The following is a 20,350-nucleotide window of genomic DNA, read 5'->3' as shown; positions in this document are numbered from 1 at the left end:
GGGTGGGACGCTTCATATAATGAAATATGGTAGTGGTGTCAAGTGCTAGAGAGATACATCCCAGGTTGCATCACAGACCTTAAAACGAAAAATACGTACTACAACAACCGATTGCTACGTAGATGCCAAGTGTTCAAACGCTTGTTTTGGACCTTTAAGCAATGCCGAGACGCATTTCCATACTGCAAGCTATTGGTACAAATTGACGGTACCTTTATGTTTGGTAGGTATACTCATCGGCTATTGCTTGCAGTGGCACAGGATGGCGGTAGGAGAATTCTTCTAATTGCGTTTGCAATAACACTGGAGGAGTCATCTAATGACTGGGATTTCTTTCTATCTAGATTAAGGAGGCATGTGTGCCCCTAACCTGATATCTGTGTTATTTCAGATCGGGGTACAGGTATACTAGCTGCATTTGATCGACAGAGAAGCTTATGGCAGCGCACACACCATCGATATTGCCTAAGGCACGTTGCTTTCAACTACTACAGGCAATATCCATCTAAGAGTGAACGACGACAAGTGGCCAACATGGGTATTTAGTCTCTATTAATATTATTTCGTTTGTCATTTTGAATTTATTGCAAATGAAAAAGTGGTATGTAATATTCGCTATGAACTTATATTGGCAGGGTATGAAATAAATAAAGATCGTTTTCACGAGATGTTGGCAGTTTTACGTTCAATTAACAGCTAAAGCGTGGACTACCTTTACAATATACGTTTCGAACAGTGGGTACAAGCATACGACAGCAGCCTACGATATGGTCATATAACCTCAAACCTGGCTGAATGCATAAATTTTGTTCTAAAAGGAACGCGCCATCTACCGATAACACCGATTGTGCGAGAGACATATTTTCGTTTGGCGGCGCTATTTCCAAAGCAAGCAGCGAGTTATGCAAGCCAGATGCAAGGAGGCCATATATGGTGCAGTAAGGTAGTGCAAGAAATTAACAAGGCCAAGGAGCGGGCGAACACTATGCACACAGTGTGTCACGATCGAGACAACTTATGATTTCGCGTGATAGAGTTTGACAGACCGCACCAAGGTGTTATTGGCGGGCAATATCATGTACACTTGCGAAATAGGACTTGCGACTATGGGATGTTTGATGCACTTCGTTATCCATGCGCTCATGTAATTGCAGCTTGTCAGAATCTCCGTCTAGATCCGATGATCTATATCGACGAAGTGTACAAATTAGAAAACATGTACAATGTCTGGAGACACGTTTTCCCACCGGTCCCAGATGAACGTAAGTGGCCGCCCGTATCACTTGCTCCTTTTAAGCTGTTATCGGATAGAGAATTACGTCACAAATCGAAGGGTCGACCTTGCTCGACTAGAATACGTAACAATATAGATATCCGAGAAACAGCCAGTCAAGGCAAGTTGTGCGGATGGTGTAGGAATCCAGGCCATACAAGCCGATCATGCCCAAATCGCAATAGCTAAACGTCATTGTAAACAACTTTGTATTATTAAGAATATTTGCCTATTTTATGAAATGAAATAATATGCCAAGTGTTCAGCATATTGAATTATTTAAAATAATTTTTATTATTAAGAATATTAACTATTTTGTATTTTATTAAATAAAATAATATCAGAATATTCAAAATAAACTATTTTGTATTTTATTACATCAAATAATATCAAAATATTCAAAATAAACTATTTTTTATTTTATTACATTAGTATAAACTATTTTGTACAAATAAATTAAAATAAAAATCAATCTCCGTGCCCGTCGGATTCAGTGCCACATGGCGGTCGTTGACGGTTACACGCTGAATTCCTTATTTGTCTAGCTTCCGGCGGGGATTGTGGTTGCTCTGGCGGGGATTCTGGTTCATCCGGTAGGGGATCTGGTTGCCGGTGTTAGGAAGATGAGCCACCTTGGTAAAATAGTGAATGTGGAGGTGTTTGCATCACCAATGGCGAAAGTGTTTGAAACCCATACGGTGATGGGGTTTGGTAAAAAGAAGAGCTCCCCGACGCCCCCTCTTATGATCCCTCATGCGACGATGGCTTATACATCGGCGGTCCACTCGGCGTATTCGAAAATGGAGATGAACCGAGCCATTGACTCCAACCTGTCATGGGACTAGGAAAAGGAAACATATAAGGGTTAGGATACATAAAAGGGCTAGGATACGTACTTGGCATCATCTGAAAAGTCTGTGTCGTGGGTATTGTCGGTTGAACTGCTGGGTCGGGTGACTGTGTCGGTGCTGTTGCTGGGCCTGATGAAGTTATGGGCGCTGATGATGGGCCGAGTGAATTTCTAGGCCTCGTTGATGGGCCTGCGCCATCGTCCCTTCTTCTTGAATTTAAAGGGCCACGTCGTTCCCTTTGGACACGCAATTATAACTATCTCTCCTCTGGCGAGAGTAAATATGGCTTGCCATGGATCTTAAACCATGGCATGTATTCCGGCACGCATGCTAACTCTGGAACGATGATCAGTTTTCGAGTAGGTATATAATCATACTGATCTTCCCACATCTGGATGTAGTGTGACCAGAATCTTGGCAAATCCGTATGCAATTGTCGTAGGTCAATTTTGTGATGATCATCCAACACCTCAGCTGACACGAGAATCGGTTGTCAGAATCCAAATTGCCGTAATACTCTGTCCGACTGGTGCATCTCCACAATCGTAAAGTTGACCAATAGGACTTTCACATGCCAATCGTTTGGATTTTGCAAGTACTCATCCGGAATTACTGCCTGAATTGCCGGATCCTCGTATGGTGTCCATTCAAACTATATGACCATGATGGAAATATTAGTTATGTACTAAATACTAAATACCAATTGACTATCTCATTATGGAAATATATATTTTATTTAATACTTACTTGTGTTTTCGACCGTTGGTCCAATAGAAGTCGTATATCTTCAAGAAAAGTAGGTAATCGAGCATAACTTGCCGGATGGTTCCACCTAATTAAATAATTTTTTAGCATTCGATTATATTTTAAATCTACGTAATAATTGTAAAATCTAATATAAAATTTACCTAGTTATAAGTGGGAATGTATACGAGTGGTCCACTTGAGGACGTAAAAATGGAAAGCGAAACTGTGCCCATGACTGCATTAAAGACAAGCAACCTCCGATTTTCGCTTTATTCGGTCGCGTTGCCCCGCACATCTCCCGGTACAATATTGCCAACACAACAGACCCCCAACTAAATTCACCAGCTACTCGAAAATCAACGAGTTTCAGCAGCCATCTTAGATGAACTAGGTTCCGTGACAAGTCCGGCATTAGATAACCTCCAATTATCTGAAGAATGTATGCCCGAGCATATCTGATTCTTTCTATTTCGGTTGAATCATCATCCGGATCCGAGAATGTGTCTCGTAACTAGCCCATCTCGATTCGACCTCCATTAATATTCTCCAGAATAGCGCCAAACAGCTCGTAGCATACCGCTCCCCAATCACCAGATTGAACAGACCTGGTGACTGCGTACCCGTCCACTGGCAACCCCAATTGCAAATTGACATATTCCAAAGTGATAGTGCACTCTCCACATGGAAGATGGAATGTGTGCATCTTGGGTCTCCACCTCTCAGTCAATGCACTGATGAGTTTTGGGTCCAACTTGCATCCCCGGCCTACCGTTGCCACGTGCCAAAAACCCACCTCTCGCAGGTAATTCTCGACCAACAGTGATGGAGGACATGCATATTGCGGATATAACATTGCAATATCCGATCTATAGACTTTTATAACAAATAATAAAATAATAATTATTTAAAATTGCATAAATAAAAAAATCTTAAATAATATTTAAAAATTAAATTTAACACTTACCATTTTCATTTGTTCCACTGATATATGCTTGTCATCAAGACGAATCAATTCCCCGGCCATTGCTAAATTGGTAAAAAATTTTACGATTTAAAAAAAGAATTCAAAAAAATAAAATTTAAAACTATTTTAAAAATAATTAAAAATTTGAAGCTCTTTTAAATAGGAATTTGAGAGGAATTTGAGAGAATATTAGAGAGAAATTGAGATAAAGGATTTAGTTGTGAAAAAAAGTGAAGGTTGGAGGGTTTTTATAGTTTTTTTTTTACCGTTGGGAGCGATTTACGTCCACGTAAGCGCGCCCTCAAGGACGCGTTTTTTTGCCACGTCCCCTGACATCGCGCTGACGAGGACGCGCTTTCGGAGAAAATGAGTCATTTCGGTAAATAATAAAATACCAAGTCTATTTCGATAAATTTAAAAAAAAAAGATTTTTCTTGTATTTTGCCCCCAAAAATTATAATAAAATTCAAATTGAAGAAATGACGTGGGATGGAGTAGATTCTGACGAGGTAGTAGATAATTATAATTGAGCTGGCAAAGACAAATTACAAATGTCAGCACTTTCTTTTTAGTGAATATTCGTTGGGTTCCCCAACCCACCTACCATTGCCTCACTATTCTGGCTTTTTTTCGATAATAACCAAAAAAAATATTATTTTTTAAAAAACTCAAATCAAAATCAAGAATAACCTGTTTTCTATAGTGTCTATCAGTGCCTCTAATGAGACTCAATTATTGCATTTTAAAAAACTGTATATATTTTGAGTGTCGTCACAGGATATCAGTATGTATTTTTTAAAATATTCGTAAAAAAATATAAATATTCAAGAAGAGAAAAAAGACGTATTTTTAATAAGTGATGCGGCCAAGAGAAATTTATGGTCAGATTGAAAAAAAATTGTCATGAATTTTTTCGAGCGACACCGGTGACAAGTAAAGAGCAACTTTTTTGTGTCGTTAAGCTGCCTATATATCCCCATCCCCTGTATATGTTGATTTTTTAAAATTTTCTTTTGCAGTTTAAAAAATGATGACAAATTAGTTATTTGAATACATACAATTTATTTTAATCCTTGAAACAATAGAACTTTTACTTTGATATAACAAAAATATGAAGTTTGGTATAATGAAAATATAACTTTTAATTTAGTTAAATTGTTTTTGTAGATAAAAAAATTCATGTTGAATATATTTGAAGTAGTCTTTGAATTATATAATTTTTAATTTTAATTTACTTAAGCAAATAGATAATTTGTAATTGTTTTGGAATAAAATAGATTATATTAAAAGACCATATTGATTATTTGCAATTAGATTCATTTAAACATCTTCATAATCTGTCTTCATTATAAGTAAATCAGTATCTGATCTCTTTTGCTAATATTCAACAAAATCTGTTATTTGCTCATCTATAAACTTGAATTGAATACTCATATAATAGTGTTATCCATTACAAATTCAAACACATAATAATAATATTAGCATTTCATGCAAATAATAAAAGAAATTAAAATTTGAAGCATTTATGTGAATTTGGATATTACAAAAAACATTGCCATCCTCTTACCATTGAATAACATGAGTTTAGTATTATCCAACATATAGGCTTCCTTAAGGAAAACGAAATATATTCAACACAAATATACTCGATTTCTTTCATACATTTGAACAATCATACACTCATAACCATAGTCCAAATATATGTTAGATACTGATATCGGATGCAACCATCCTTTACGCAAAATGAAGAGTCAAAACAATATTGCTGTAAGTACCTGCTTACGATTCGAGGAAGATACCCAACTGTCTGAACTCTTTGTAACTACAACTGAGTATGGATAAAGCCTGCAATACGACCAACGTTCTGCATTCATTGTCTTATTGCATTGCCTTTGAAAGCGGACTGCATTCAGATTAAACCAGAGGGAAGAATCGGTTCATTGCCCTGAAATATGAAACAAATTAATCTGGCTCATTTCAATTAAAGATGTCTGAAAAACTACTACTCTCAGTTCATTTCAACACAACACATCGCATTTATCAAAAAACACAATTAGAGAATAGCAAACTGAACAGCAGGAAACTAGATGTCAATGTCATAAAAGAACAATGAACCAAATACTACAAGCACAGAAAGTTGTCACTGGATCCTATACTGAAAGTATGCTTACTATCTAGTCCACTAACAATGATGCAACAAGATGCAGATCGAACACATGACATGGTTAAATCTGTGATCTTTGTCAACAATTTAGAAAACAATATTATATTTTTAAATGGAAAATCAAGCACACAAAGTGATTCTCATTAATAGGGTATAAGCTTTGCTATGCAAACAGAAAATAAGAGAACAAACGGAGACATATACCGGCAGCATTTTGTGGGGGAAAACAGTCAATATAGCTGAAATTGAAAACCATCCATTGCTCTGATGCAGGCTTAGTTGGAAGGAGACCCAAATAACAAAGAACCAGTCAATTAATTACTTTAACCTCAGTTTTTGCATTAGTCTCAGGCCTGCCACTCCTTGTGGCTTGAACGGAACCTGGACTAGCCGGTAGAGATCCAAAGGCTTCAAGAGCCTCTAGGAAGAATCTCTTATTAGGGACTATACCATCTTTTTCCATTTCTTTCACCAACTTCTGTACAAGGTCTTTCATGTCAGCTTTCGTGTAGGCCTTATATAGAAGTTTATATGTCGATGAATCGGGAATCGCCCCAATGTTATTTGCCTTATCAAATAGCCTATCGGCTTCCATAGGTAGACCATTTCTGCAGTAAACTTCAAGCATGACATTTAGGGTCGAAACTTTCATTTCCTTCCCAGAGTCAACAATCTCATCAAATATTTCCCTCGCCCGAGAAACACAATCACAAAATCCATACATCATTATAAGACTTTCGTAGGTGATAAAGCTTGGTGTGTATTTCATATCAGTCATCCTTTTGAAAATATTTTCAGCTCTCTCTTTAAGCCGCGCCTTGCCATAATTTATGATCATCGAATTAAATGTAGGAAGGGTAGGTTTCTCCTTGGAGCGCAACAAGCTCTTAAACACTTGTTCCATCTTATCAAATTCTTGCTTCTTGCCATAAGAATCAATAAGCACATTAAATGTAATAATATCAGGCTTACACTGATTGCTTTTCATCCGAGAAAGAACAGACTCCATCTCTCTGATCATCCCGTTTTTCCCATATGCATCCATCACACCATTAAACGTATATATATCAGGGGCAATACTGCTCTCAGCAAGATCCTTAAACAAAGCATTAACTTGATCCACATTTCGAGCTTGAGCAAAGGCCCTCAAAAGAATATTGTAAGTGACAACATTGGGTTTACACCGTTCAATTCCCTTCATCTTGTTGAAGTAACCCAAAGCTTTGTCCAAAGCTTTGGCTTTATCACGGGAATGGAGATGGGCGGTGATAAGAGCATTATAAACCGAAGAATCAGGCCGACAACCACTGTTACGCATCTCAGAGAAGAGCCACATAGCCATTCTAGTTCGGCCTTTCTTTCCCATAACCGTAATCAATTTCGAGTAAACCCCATTATCGGCAATATACCACCTTTGTTTCTGCATCCATCTGAAAACCTGAAAGGTACAGTACGTAAGTAGTCAAACAGATTTACTTCATCCAAGTTTCCAGCTACCAACAGCAATACAGGACACTTTAAGAAGCTTAAATTCTCTAACACAAAGATTTGCTCTCAACTCATATGTTCATTAAGTTCCACTTGATTGCTGCTTTTACCTGTTTACTAGTACTAACAGATCATTATGCCCGAACCCATTCTGTAATTATAACAGCTATGAATATAACGAGATAAGTTTAGTTTCCTTTACTTATTTTTTTATCTTTTCCAAAAAAAATCTTCGAAGAACACCCGTATTAAGAACAAACTGAAAATGCAAAATTCCAAATACCCTAAACCTTAAAAATGAACCAAAAAGGGGGAAACAAAAATCGAGAAAGGGAGAAAGGAACCTCAAGGCATTGAAGCCATTTATCAGTTTTGCCGAGTTCTTCAAACAGGAGAAAACAGTGTTCGCATCTCACAACTCTCACATACCTGCTCAATGTCTTAACCAACGGCTCTTTGTCGCCGAAACTTCTCATTAAGACCCGAACTAGTTCCTTGGCTTCGGCGTCCTCAGGTTTTGAAGAACCCGTTTTCCTCCTGGGTCGGGTGGTACAGGATATTCGTGTGATGGGTCGGGATGGAAGATTACATGGTTGGGTGAGGGAGGATATGTTAGTTGGTGAAGAATTACGTTTAAAAGGAGAAGGGAATGTGGAGAGTTGCAGAGAGTAAGGTGATAAAATTAGGGGCATTTTATTTTTAGCTTTCGGTGTTTGGAGCTGCTGATAGGGGGGGCTTCTCGGGGGTTGTTTTATAAATATGGAGAGTTTCGGGAAGAAAGTAAATGACGAAACTACCCATGCAAAAAACTAAGGGAAAAATATAGATCCGGAAGGATCGGGATTTTGAACCCGACGTGAATCGAACACGCAACCTTCTGATCTGGAGTCAGACGCGCTACCATTGCGCCACGGATCCCAGGTGCTAGGTTTTTATATAAATTTATATCTATTCAAATAGTAATGGTTCTTGAGACACCAATTGTAAGACTCCATTTGAACTGATAAGTTATTAAAAACCACGATAATGTGTAATTTGGATAACAATGAGCTTTTGGTAATTGAGCTGATACCCTATCGACCTCCCTAAATATCTGTATTCCGTTCAAATTCGGTACAAAATCCAAATTTAATCCATTTTGGAGTTTGATTTAAGCTCAACGAAGATATTTGATTTGAGATAATACTAATAATAATATTATTGAAGCGTGCACAAAAAGGATTCAATTGTCTTATTTAATTAGAATTTGTTCACTCTTAGTTGAGCAGTAGAACATCATTATCAAATTTAAACTAAAATCAATTAGACGTAATAAAGAAAATGATAAGTGAAGCGAATGGGCCAAATCTTATTTGAGTTGATTCCAAGGGTAAAAGATTCCACCTTTCGAACCAAGGAAATAATAGCCAATACATAGATGGGTTTTTCTTTTCTTTTTTCTTTTTAAGAAATAAATATGAAAAGTTGGCTACTATTTGTTATTTTAGTAGTCTTATGCTACTTGGGATTGTTGAATAATAATCAGCCAAAAAAGCACTCGTTTCTTTATCTTATTTTCCTTGCCATTTACATCTCATATTTACAACTACTGCCCCTCAAACTACAAAATGCGTAGTGTACCCAGAATTTTATTTTCCCAGGTACAACTGAAACTGCAGCCTGAGGATTAAACAAAGGGCTTGCTGACGCTCATTTTCCAACCCCCCGACTTCTAGCTACATGCCACTTCTTTAAGGGTATATATATAAGAATATAAATCCTTAATAACAAAAGCATAAGCAATAAAATGAACAAACAAACCAAAAAACCTACTTTTTTTTCAACTTTCTCTGGCTTTCTTCCCCATTTTCCTCAAACAATATAAGATTCTTAGTTATCTTTCAACTGTGTTTTCTATGGTTCTGACTACTTCCAAGACAGTGGCATTGCAAAAGAAACATCTTTGACAATTTAAAAGATGTCTAGTTATGCAAACATAGCAAGACCTGTGGGAACACGGTATGAACTGTGCATCGGCTTCCGAAGCGTAACAGATGCAGCACATGCCATCGTCGGCATTGTTTTCTCCACATTCAAGCCCCTCGATCTTCTTTGAATCAGTATGGCTGATAAGGAGGGCCAAGAAATTCTCTAGCCGGCAAAGCTTAGGCACATATGCTTCTCCCCTAAATGATGTAGCCTGGAAATCAAAGGTGTATGAGAGTTAAAAGACTGTAAGAATCATAACCTTGAAATGAAAAGAAAAAATGTCCCTGGCTCGCAAACATCCGATCAAAATGCCATGGAGCAAAATGAAACATGGTGGATTCTTGGATATATAAGGGATAACAGTACTAACCCAATTATACTCTAACATGTACTGCAAGCCATAATGCATAGTTTCAGGGCAATCCATGTTTGCAAAAACACCCACGATATCATTGTGTTCCTTGAACTTGGAATCTGTGCTAGCATCCAACAAATTCACAATGATCCCTACTAGAGGAGCTAATATCATGCCTCGGTTTACTTTCTCCAAAGATTGACCATGCCGTCTAAGTGACCTGTTCATAAAAAGACAAAAACAAGTATTTTATGTTACCATTTTTTCATATGTTAATTAACAAGTCATACAGTTATATTTAGTTCCACTAATAACTAGGCCAATGCAACTGGTCCGTTCATCAAAAAAGTAGAATGTGTCCACTGATATATACAAGATATATCAACCAGAATTCGAAATTTTCAATGAAAGAAAAATAAGATGCTGACTTAAACATAAAGCTATGTTGCTCCAATTATTTTTCTTGAAGAACATGTATCTGAAACCTATATTAACTTTTTCTAAAAATGGGTATGAGAAAATAATCCTTGAAAGACACAAATACATGGGGAAAAAAACTAAGAAAAATTGAAGATATCAGAAATCTAGTTCCCAAGTCTGAGTAGTATTTAGTATAAAAAGAACTAGGAATAAAAACAAAAATTCTAGTTCATCAAATATCTTGCATGCAACTTTATAAAAGAAACTCAAGTAACATTTGCCTCTCATTACACAACATATTATAGTATTAATGTGGAACATAATCAGGATATTACACATTATAATTTATAAAGAAAAAGACAGTCGTATAAATTAACTCAGTCGGGTGACAACTTACAAGTCAAAAAACTCGACATCTGATGCTGAAGTTATATAGTTCAGAATGAAGACAATCAACTCGGTCAGTCTTCGAAGGTTTGTATCAGGCCCTGAGAGGAATGCTTGAGGAATCTCATGGGTACAAAACTCCAACAACCTTGCAAGATTACACGAGAGATCGAATATGACACAGCATTTCCTCTGTTGAAACTCCAATACCTGAAAAAGCAGGTCTCCAACATCAGATATCCCAAGGAAGATGGGCTCAAATCGAAAGATAAAGCTGGGGTTATCCTCAAGTATGGCATTTACACTACATGCTGAAATGTTATAACCATTGACTTGAATGGGATATGTATGAACAGTCATAATCCTATGATAAAAGCCGTATAACTTCGATTCTACGAAAAAGTAATGCAAGCCATTTACAATCTTGCAGATGTTGGGCAGCAAATATAAGGGGCCATGTTTAAATTAAAAGTTTTGAATTAACAAGCTATAACACAAAAAACCACAAATTAGAACCCACCATACATGACTTTTTTAACCTTAATGTTATTTGGCCATCTTTGAACCACCAGAATCATGATAATCAGCCTTTCCAGCAATTCAGAAAAAAGAATCCCTTCTCTATTTGAAAGGCATCCCTGATGATTCATCTAAAATAAAGTTCCTTGCCTACCCCAGTCATTGTTTTCTCGGACTTTTCACCTATCCAAATTGCTCCTCAATATCATCATACATTCTCTACACATTCATCTGTAAAACACACACCTCAAGCCATCCATGAAATACAAAGAAAACCCATCCAAGCCATGCTTTCAAGTAGGACTAAACCACCACCAACCCTAAGTTATATTTGCTTTAAAAAGTTAAGAGGAAGAATCAGGCCTGTTCACAAATTCAACAGTTCATCAATTATTTGGATTTGAGACCTTGACATACTAGACAGGCAACAACAAAAGCCGATAACAAGTATATGCAACCTTTGGTTCCATATATTTACCTTTTAACCTGTTCCAATCTGTAAAAGGTAGTACCATTTATAACGGCTATTCCATATCATGGTTAAGAACTATGCAATATCAGCATTTTTCAGGAACATTTTTGTAACCATTTTCTTTTCTCAAGTATCCTTGTCTACTTAATGAATGTTGTACAAAAACAGACGATAATGGACATAAAAGTCCAAAAGATGCAAGTCCACTAAGTTGGGATCCACGTTGGCGATGAGTAAATAGTATATATACAAGAAGAATAAGAGCAGAACCTCCAAAAGAGTAATTAACAAAACAAGAAGATAACTGTTTGAATGAGAGAATAATCATACCTGGTATTTTTCTTGCATTTCCCGAATGGAAACTGAGAATTCAGTCATTGTCCAGCTGAGAGTGTTAAATAGACGATTGAGAAAAGCTGAGAACAACTCTTCATCGGAGATGCAAGCTTCACGCAACAGTCCCTATAAAAATTAGAGCCCCCCATAGGGCAAAAGTTAGAAAGAGAAGCGATTTCAGTGGGAAAGAAGATGAATAAGAACTAGTGATGGTTCACAATATTCACCTGGAAAATAATTGATGATGATGAAGATTCTCCATGCTTTGAAGAACCAAACCCAGAACCCTTGCACAGACGTAAAAGAATATTTGTAACTGGAATCCAAGATCGGTTATCGAATGCTGACAATAATGCCTTTGGCATTCTCTGTTTGGCCACTTCATTGCTCTCAAAAGCTGCCAAATACTCTCTGTACTGAACCAGGACTGATATTGACTGGAGAAGAAGATCCCTTAAGTCTGCACTTGATATCCTTGGATCGTTGAAATGGGTAATTACAAATGTTACCTGATGAACAATAGGAAAAACTGGATCATAACTCGTACTTGGACTGAGCAAAGAAGAAAACTACAAAAGTCATTTCGTTAAGCTCATGCTACATGCTAAAAATATGCCACAGATTTCAGAAACAATAGGGTTTAGTGCTTTTGGAACTCCAAAATTAGGAAACTACTAAACAGAACATGTCAATTGCGTAACAACCACAAACAACGAACAGAATAGAAATTGATTATTAAAGTTAGAAATGCATATTATCTGCATGTTCTAAATGTTTAATCAACAATGCTCAAACATATATGAGATATAAGGTACGATTATACTCAAGTGCACATACTAACTGGCAGAACAGAAATATCCCTATCCACATTGGCAGAAAGTGAATCGTTAATGGGCTTAAAAGCTTATGCACTATTATTGATCTCTATCTAATAAACTACTACTTATTTTCTTTATAAATTGTGATATTCTTAGAGTATAAGAATGATGCAACTTATACCAAAATGGTAAATCCAGCACAAGACTGCTCAAAACAAACTCTGATGAGAGCAAATAGTTGATAACTAGATGAAGAACACAAATCAAAACTCAACTTATAACAAACAACAATATCAGATCAATTGGCATAACTTACAAACGATGTAAGGCCTTGCTTGACAAATATTGCAGGTGGTACAAATGGCGGATCACTCTTACGCAAGACATGAAAGCAGTCCACCTGAAAAAATAATAACAAAAATTACTATCAATCAAGTAATGCAAATGGAAATAGACATAAAGCGCACCAAATAATAATTTCTAAGGTCCTACATTCCAATTCAAACAAGCCAAATGTCCACTATTGGCAGATTATAAAACACAAACTCTACAGTCACCATGTGAGTCAAAAAATACTTTAAAAAAAAAAAGAATTTTAAGAAAATCAAATTTGGTAGGTTCTTTTAGAAGAAAAAGTAATTCTTCGTAAAAGAAAATATTATAACAAATATTTGAAGACATAATTACCCCTATTTAATTCTTTTATTTATGATCCTTTTTGTACTTTCACCGAGTTGGTGCCACGGCTTACAATACCAACTCAATTAGATGTCTATAATGCAGTATTAGATGTAAAGAGAACTGATTGAAAAAAACTGAAACTGTTCTTCAATATTTTGCAATGAAACTTTAATTTGCTAGGTAATGTATCGTGGCAGCATATATGTTGCTGGCATTTGAATTTCTAAAAACAAAACAAACTCACTCTTCAGTTTAGTTCCATTTTGTAGCTTCATCAAGTAGTTTGCCAAATACAAATGAAACTAAAATTATATATTGTGCTGGTTCACTCATAAACTGTGATTACTTGTAATATATATTTTGGAAGGATGTAAACATTAAGCTTGTCTGCATAATTCAATGAATTTTAAAAATCAAAGGACGAACAATTTCTTTTCCAAGCAATAAAACAAACACAATTTAAATTGCAAGTTAAAAATTAAAATTACTTGACAGTAGTATAGCAGTGATTGTCCAATCTTGATTTAAACTGGAATAAATTGGAAACAAAGCACATAACATTGTTAAAGGAAGACTTGTTTTACCAGAGCTTCAAGGTAAAATTCAGGGATGTATATAAACACTGAATCCAGTTTGCTAAGAACCAATAGCAATTGCACAACCCACATGCATGTGGCATACATTCCTCTCTGCTTCCATCGAGAAAACAAAGAGACACGGTACCTGTACAGCAAGACAAAAGAGCCAACCATGAATTACAGGGACTCAAAAACTAATTTCACCTCTTAGAATTGAGAATTTGAACATTCATCCAAACAAAAACAAGAACAAGGTATCCTCTAGCTCCGATGTAGATCTCCTTCATAGATATTACAGTGACAGATAAAGTAACAAACTGAAAAGAGTACAAACTTTATAAGTGAGGGGGGAGGGGGAAGAAGGGAGCTAACATGTCCAGTTGATGTTAGTTCTGGCCAAAACTTACAAGTTAACCTGAAAGTTAGGAACATCCCCTTTTTAATTAAATTTAATCTTAACTGGCTAAATTTGACAGACACAATGAGATTAAAAAAAAACAGAACTCTTTAACCTAGAACCAAAAAAGGCATTTTCCAATGTCAGCAAAATAATTGTGGTTTGTACACCAGTAAAAATCCTATTTCTTAGTCAATGCTTTAAGGGAAAAAGTCAAAATCCAAGGAATGACTCAGATTTGGTAAAAATATATGTACCATGTGTAGCAAGAAATGAAACCTAAATAAGTATGTTCATAAAGAGCATAGCAATTGAAGCATCCGCTTGTTATCAAAATAGTAATAAGAATCAAGAATTATAATACCACATCGTCATAGTCACTATCATTACAAATCTAATATCAGCAATAACTAAAGATAGAAAAGTCTCCACAGATCTAAGATTTCAACACTGTATGATAGAATATGAATACTATGTTTAATATCAAAATGAAATACAACATATCACTTGAACACCTAGGGACAAATCAAAAGAAGAAAAGGGAACTAACTAAATAACGAGAAGAAATAAGACCAATAACACAGAAATGATTCATGGGAAAGCAAACTACTCATGGTCATCTTACCATGCACAATGTCTAACACAATCAATAACTTCTTCACGATAGTTATTTCGAGTCTCCTTCAAACGCTTTAATTGCTCTTTGCAAGCTCGTTCTCTTATTTGTTTATCAGTTTCTTCCAGGAGGGATATTGACTGTGACTGATGAGACATGTAATATGACGCCTATAAAAGGAAATTAATCTCTCAGTTCTTTACATCAGTTAAAAAAGGGGAAAGGTGCTACAATTTCATAGGTAGAACAGTAGAGCATCAAACATAAAATCACTATTTAAAGGAAACACAAATACTCAATTCCTCATTGCATAAAATCAATTTTATTTCTGTCAAAATAACTTAAGAGGAAAACCATCTAAAACAAAAGAATCCTTTCCAACACATCAGCATGCTAAGATCAAAGCATTCTGTCATCCAGGACCTTCAAGTTCACTTGAAAAGTGAATATTGCTAAGACTTCAAACTTTTCAATACTACAAGACATACAGAACATAGATTTTTAGGTTAAGATTTAACTACCTGATTGCACTTAGAAAGTTAAAGCAACTATAATGTAAAACAGTTAGCTGACAGAGCTATCATGTCTCAGGCACACAGAAACATTTAGAACAACAAATGCTAAAGTTGCATAACAGAGCCTTGAGATCCAGCTAAGACAATTTCATGTATCTGACAAAGCCCGGAGGTATTAACTGAAAATTTTGTGATGCATGATCTCCAGCCAAATATTACCAACCCAAAGAAAAACCTATTGGTGATAGCCAACACTCAGACATTTAATGATCAATGAAACTTCAGAGGCTCAGAACATCAGTATATAAAATTTAACAAGATATTATTACAACTTCTTGGCAACGATCATAAGTAAAGTTCAAGATTTCTTAATGGGGAAAACAGCACTAACAATGAATTAGGGGGATCTTGAGGGGCTTGATCAGAGTTAAAAAGCCTCCATTTTTCGGTTTATCAGTTTATATCCATACAAGAACAGTGTAATAATTTTTATTTTTTTTTAACAAAAGGAAATCCAGCATTACTACTTTTTTTAATAATATCCATGTTCAAACAAATTTTCTAATTGAATTATTTTCCTACCATTACCAATTGTGGAAGTAAACAATGCCGACTCTCTTAGAGTACAAGAACCTTAGGCAGCTTACATGTACCTAATAAATGCCAGAAATTTTCCTGTTTGTTACCATTTGTACCATGAGGCTTGACACTGCATTATTTTAATATTGCCATGGAAGCTAATGCATCTCCAATGAAATCAAATCATAGCCCAAACCGTTATAATATCTGAAGTTGAAATATTAACAAACTATAAAATAATGAAAAATAAATAAGCCTGGTGCACTATTTTGAGGAACATATGATCTAATGAACTCTCACCTGCTTAAAGTTTGGTGCAAGGCCTATGTGATAAAGTAATAGCAGAGCATCCAGAAGTTCTTCCTCTCTTAGAGTTGTTGAAGCCAAATCACTATCTCTCGGTACTGTCCTCATATGCTGGACCGGACGATAACCAAACTCAGATTCTGACTGATCACTGGAGCTAGGTTTATCTGATATCTCCTCATTCAAACTTCCTGTACTACATTCTGCAGCAACCTGAGCAGATCTTTCAGGAATAGCACTGCAGTGGTGACGGGAACTTTTGGTTGTAGTTCTTATCGGATATTTTGAGCACTTTGTAAACTCCATGTCATAGCATGAGCAACAGCATGGTTTTTGTTTGGTTAAATGAGTTACTCTTGTTTCTTCATCATCCATACAGCCTTCCTCCCACCGAATAACTTCAGCTTCCTGATCATGCATAGGATGTGATTTTGATAGGTGAGAGAATGATCCTCCAAGCCTAGAAAGTTCAGCTCGATGTGGATCATTCTTAAGAAACAAACCTATAGGGAAACTTTGGCAGCCACCTCTATGAAGAAAACCAATGTCATGACCACTGGAATCACAGCTCTTTAACCACCCACAAATATTCCCCACTCCAAACCCTTCTGATAGAAAATGGAGAATAACAGTGTATAAAGAAACAAGAACAGAGTTACTTAAAATCCCTGGAGGTGGCATATTGCGATCAGCTCCTCTATACTTCAATAAAAGGTTCTGCACAAATGTCCTGAACACGGAACCAGGAAACTGGGGAGGTGATAAAGGAGGTATGAACTGTATGACTAAAAGACACAGGTCCCTATGCTTTTCCTCAATCTGGAAAAAGGAGAAAAGAAAAGAAAACTATAGATTAAGAGAAAGCATTATGGATTTATAAATGTTAGTTGAACAGTTAAAAATACAATTAAAGCTGTTGCCTAGCAGAGGACTGCTGTATTACCCTTAAGAGGCAATTCAACTCCGAAATGAAGTCTTTACACAAGCAGATATGCATTTACAATTTTGTATGGAAGATCAGCAAATGCACTTTTCATCTGGTTAAAGCCCCAAATCATGTAATGTTATCATTAACATGATCCACCAAATGAGTGAAAACATACATCTTTGGGATCATTAAGACATAAGGTCACATGATAAACATAACTCCACATTGAACACCAACCAAGGATACTTGTTTCTTAGTAGGATAAGTATTGCACAAAGGAGAAAACCATTCAGTTTTAAGTGACAGGGACAAACCTTACTAACTGCGTCTGATAGAGCTGTAGTTGCCAATAACATGCTACTTTCAGTGGACACATCCTCACAAGAACCAGGCCACCAAACAGAAGGAATCATGCACTGAAGGTCCTGCCTGTTTGGACTCTTCCGTGAAAGAAAGCCTTCAAATAAGAAACCAAAATCTGATGACTTCCACCACAACACCATCAATTGCTCCCGTCTTAATAAATGGCATACCAATGCAAGATAAGAATATGATCCTGAATACGGGCATTCTGTCAGAACCAATGATGCTGTCTTGCAAGCACATGAAAGAGCATTTATAATGTGCTCGAACATAACATGTGACCCTTGGAATTCTAGAAAGACATCAAGTACTCTATCCAAACTCAACCAATCATGTGGTGCCCGTACTCCAAATACCCCCATAAAGAACAACAAGAGGGGGCCCCACCCAATGTACTCGGCACCTTGACAATCTGCTTCAACTACAGAGAAAAATTCTTCACATATCCCATGAGAAACTGGATAAAATAATTCTTCAAGTGATACAAACCTCTTCAGTCTCCTTAATCTTTCAACTGAAGAATGCTCAGCTCGCTCGACAGATTGCATATCCAATAACCTGGATAGGCAGTCCAGCAATTGCTTCACAAAAGAGCTAGAAGGGGGAGGTGCTTGAAGAGGATGGTAGCCATCAATAGGGTATTTAAAGGGGCGGGCACCAAAATTCAATTCACATCGTTCACCCTGAGAAAGAGAAACTGCAGGATGGTATCCAAATCCAGGTCCCATTTTCCGAATGCCAGAGAATGCCACACCAAGAGAAACACCATTCCTATAGAATGAAATCTCATCATGAGCCAAGTCTATACAGCATCCAATGACATCACCTGCCACCCAAGGCTGACCATATGGCTCTGCTTCCTTGTTCCATTTGCGAACTCTTCTGCCATCAAATGCATATGAATCATCAGCATCACCTACACCTTTATGGTCAGTGAATGGACAGGAAATAGTAGCCCATCCGAGTTGTTGTATACCAGAAGTCTCCAAAATTACTTCATACATCCATTTCCCTTTCCAAACATAGGCATTAGCCCTGGCACTACTGAACACCGCTAAGCTCTCTAAAAGCAACGGTGGCTTAACAATTCTAATTTCACCACAAATACTGAATTTTTCAAGACCGATGACACCAGGTCCAGAGCCATTATCTGAAATACAAACCCCATCCCTGTTACTAACCAGAGAATCAGAATCTGAATACAAGTAGTTCTTTATGATTGAACGAACTAGACTGCTGTCGACAGGACCGCTCAATGGACCAATTGATTTATTGGGAAGACCAAATACATATTCAAGAGCTCGCTCCACAGACTGCTGACCAAATTCATCAGAATATGATACAAGGCGCGGTTTCGATGGATTTTCCTTCCCATCCCCACTATTCAATATAACAGCCAAACCAGAAGAAAGCCCACCAATCCGGAGGCTATCTTCTGCCATTCCCAATAACAAGAAACTTATACGCCAAATTTAGCTCAACATCCGAAACCCTTGCCCAGCCTATATTCGATTATATTCTTTAAACACGCATAAATTTCATGAGCCTTGTCACAATTTCCCACCCCGAGACTGCAAAATTTGTAAATCAATTTCAATCAAATGCATATATAACCCCAAAAAAACTATAAGAGAATGATATCTTCTATTGATGAAATTAACAAGAAGAACACAAATGAAACCGAAACTAGATTAAGCTCACACAATCCTAAAAAAAAAAAAAACAGATATTCCCAATTCCTAAAATTCTCTTTTCCCTTCTGTCTTTTCTCTCGAAATTGAACAAAATAGCATCCCCACAAATTGAAATTCGAAAAAATTGAAAAGCATAGGAACTTACATGCGCGCGTATTAAGTTTCAATCACCACTAGAAATTGCAAAGGCGGCTGTCACAAGCTAGGGTTTTTCATGCCATTTAGAGATTGTAAAAGAATAAAAGAAAAAAAAAAGGAAGAAATATAATATAATTTGAATTTTTAGAGACAGATAAAAGAGTGAAAATCAAACAGCGTTTATGTTTTTCCTTTTTTTATATTTTTTTTATTTTGCATTTTCCAATGAAAGAGAAGGAAGAAGAAACGGAAAATGTGGACTTTTCATTTCCTTGGCCGTGAGAATTTTAGTTTTATAAATATTATTTATTTATATTATTATTTATTGCCCAAAGAGTTCGGAGAAAAGTGAAACGGGTCGAACCAGGGGGCTGCACCAATGAAAAATGAGTCGAGGCTGCCCATGGTTCGCGTGGCCGACACGTTGCATTATTATTAGCGGTTCCTGACGTGGCCGCCTATGCTATCCTGCGCCCCCCTCTTTGAGTTGCTTCCTGTTTTATGTAATTCGGTCAACGGATTGGAGATAAACTTGCCTACAGTTACTCACACACACTGCCACATTCACTAATTTTCTTCTCGTTTATTTTTGTTTTCATTTATAATTTAGAATATTTAAGATATCAAATTTTATTATTACCTATATCTATAATTCTGGTTTTACTCCTTCAGTAATTATTTATATAATTAATCTTTTAATCATTTAATTATTTAATTTATCAATATAATTATACTTGTCATATATATAAATTTTGTAATCAATCGATATCTCTATCATATTGATGTAAAATAT

The 20,350-nt window shown here is 36.3% G+C and overlaps 2 protein-coding genes and 1 non-coding gene across 4 annotated transcripts; all 3 read right to left on the bottom strand.

The window, feature by feature from the left end:
* Positions 1-5,338: 5,338 nt before the first annotated feature.
* Positions 5,339-8,225, bottom strand: LOC105777602 (pentatricopeptide repeat-containing protein At4g39620, chloroplastic). 2 transcript variants are annotated; one of them, XM_012600945.2, is made up of 3 exons: positions 7,832-8,225; positions 6,204-7,437; positions 5,339-5,780 (listed from the first exon to the last, which is right to left on the bottom strand). In XM_012600945.2, the coding sequence occupies exons 1-2, from the start codon at positions 8,177-8,179 to the stop codon at positions 6,310-6,312; spliced, it is 1,476 nt and encodes a 491-aa protein (XP_012456399.1). In that variant the 5' UTR covers positions 8,180-8,225; the 3' UTR covers positions 5,339-5,780; positions 6,204-6,309. The 2 variants fall into 2 exon arrangements, with proteins under 2 accessions (XP_012456399.1, XP_052478669.1); XM_052622709.1 differs by having other exon boundaries at positions 5,339-5,738.
* A 108-nt stretch (positions 8,226-8,333) lies between these two features.
* On the bottom strand, positions 8,334-8,405 carry TRNAW-CCA (transfer RNA tryptophan (anticodon CCA)). Its single transcript has one exon. It is a non-coding gene; the product is annotated as a tRNA-Trp (tRNA).
* Positions 8,406-9,002: 597 nt separating this feature from the next.
* Positions 9,003-19,824, bottom strand: LOC105776800 (E3 ubiquitin-protein ligase RKP). Its single transcript, XM_012599712.2, has 11 exons — positions 19,565-19,824; positions 17,677-19,296; positions 16,429-17,253; positions 15,044-15,204; positions 14,028-14,166; positions 13,079-13,162; positions 12,172-12,453; positions 11,939-12,070; positions 10,628-10,827; positions 9,826-10,030; positions 9,003-9,666 (listed from the first exon to the last, which is right to left on the bottom strand). The coding sequence occupies exons 2-11, from the start codon at positions 19,165-19,167 to the stop codon at positions 9,361-9,363; spliced, it is 3,825 nt and encodes a 1,274-aa protein (XP_012455166.1). The 5' UTR covers positions 19,168-19,296; positions 19,565-19,824; the 3' UTR covers positions 9,003-9,360.
* Positions 19,825-20,350: the final 526 nt, after the last annotated feature.

This window comes from Gossypium raimondii, chromosome 10, assembly GCF_025698545.1.
Source record: "Gossypium raimondii isolate GPD5lz chromosome 10, ASM2569854v1, whole genome shotgun sequence".
In the NCBI taxonomy this organism is placed as follows: Eukaryota; Viridiplantae; Streptophyta; class Magnoliopsida; order Malvales; family Malvaceae; genus Gossypium; species Gossypium raimondii.
The sequence above is the reverse complement of the archived record's forward strand: the minus strand, read 5'-3'. Positions and strand labels throughout refer to the sequence as shown.

Excerpts from the sequence above, each read along its gene's own strand:
- LOC105777602 (XM_012600945.2), bottom strand. The coding sequence starts at position 8,179 with ATGCCCCTAATTTTATCACCTTACTCTCTGCAACTCTCCACATTCCCT. Across the intron at positions 7,438-7,831 it reads AATGGCTTCAATGCCTTGAG|GTTTTCAGATGGATGCAGAA; the intron begins GTTCCTTTCTCC and ends TGTACCTTTCAG.
- LOC105776800 (XM_012599712.2), bottom strand. The coding sequence starts at position 19,167 with ATGGCAGAAGATAGCCTCCGGATTGGTGGGCTTTCTTCTGGTTTGGCT. Across the intron at positions 13,163-14,027 it reads AATTTTACCTTGAAGCTCTG|GTGGACTGCTTTCATGTCTT; the intron begins GTAAAACAAGTC and ends TTATTTTTTCAG. Across the intron at positions 12,454-13,078 it reads AGCAAGGCCTTACATCGTTT|GTAACATTTGTAATTACCCA; the intron begins GTAAGTTATGCC and ends ATTGTTCATCAG.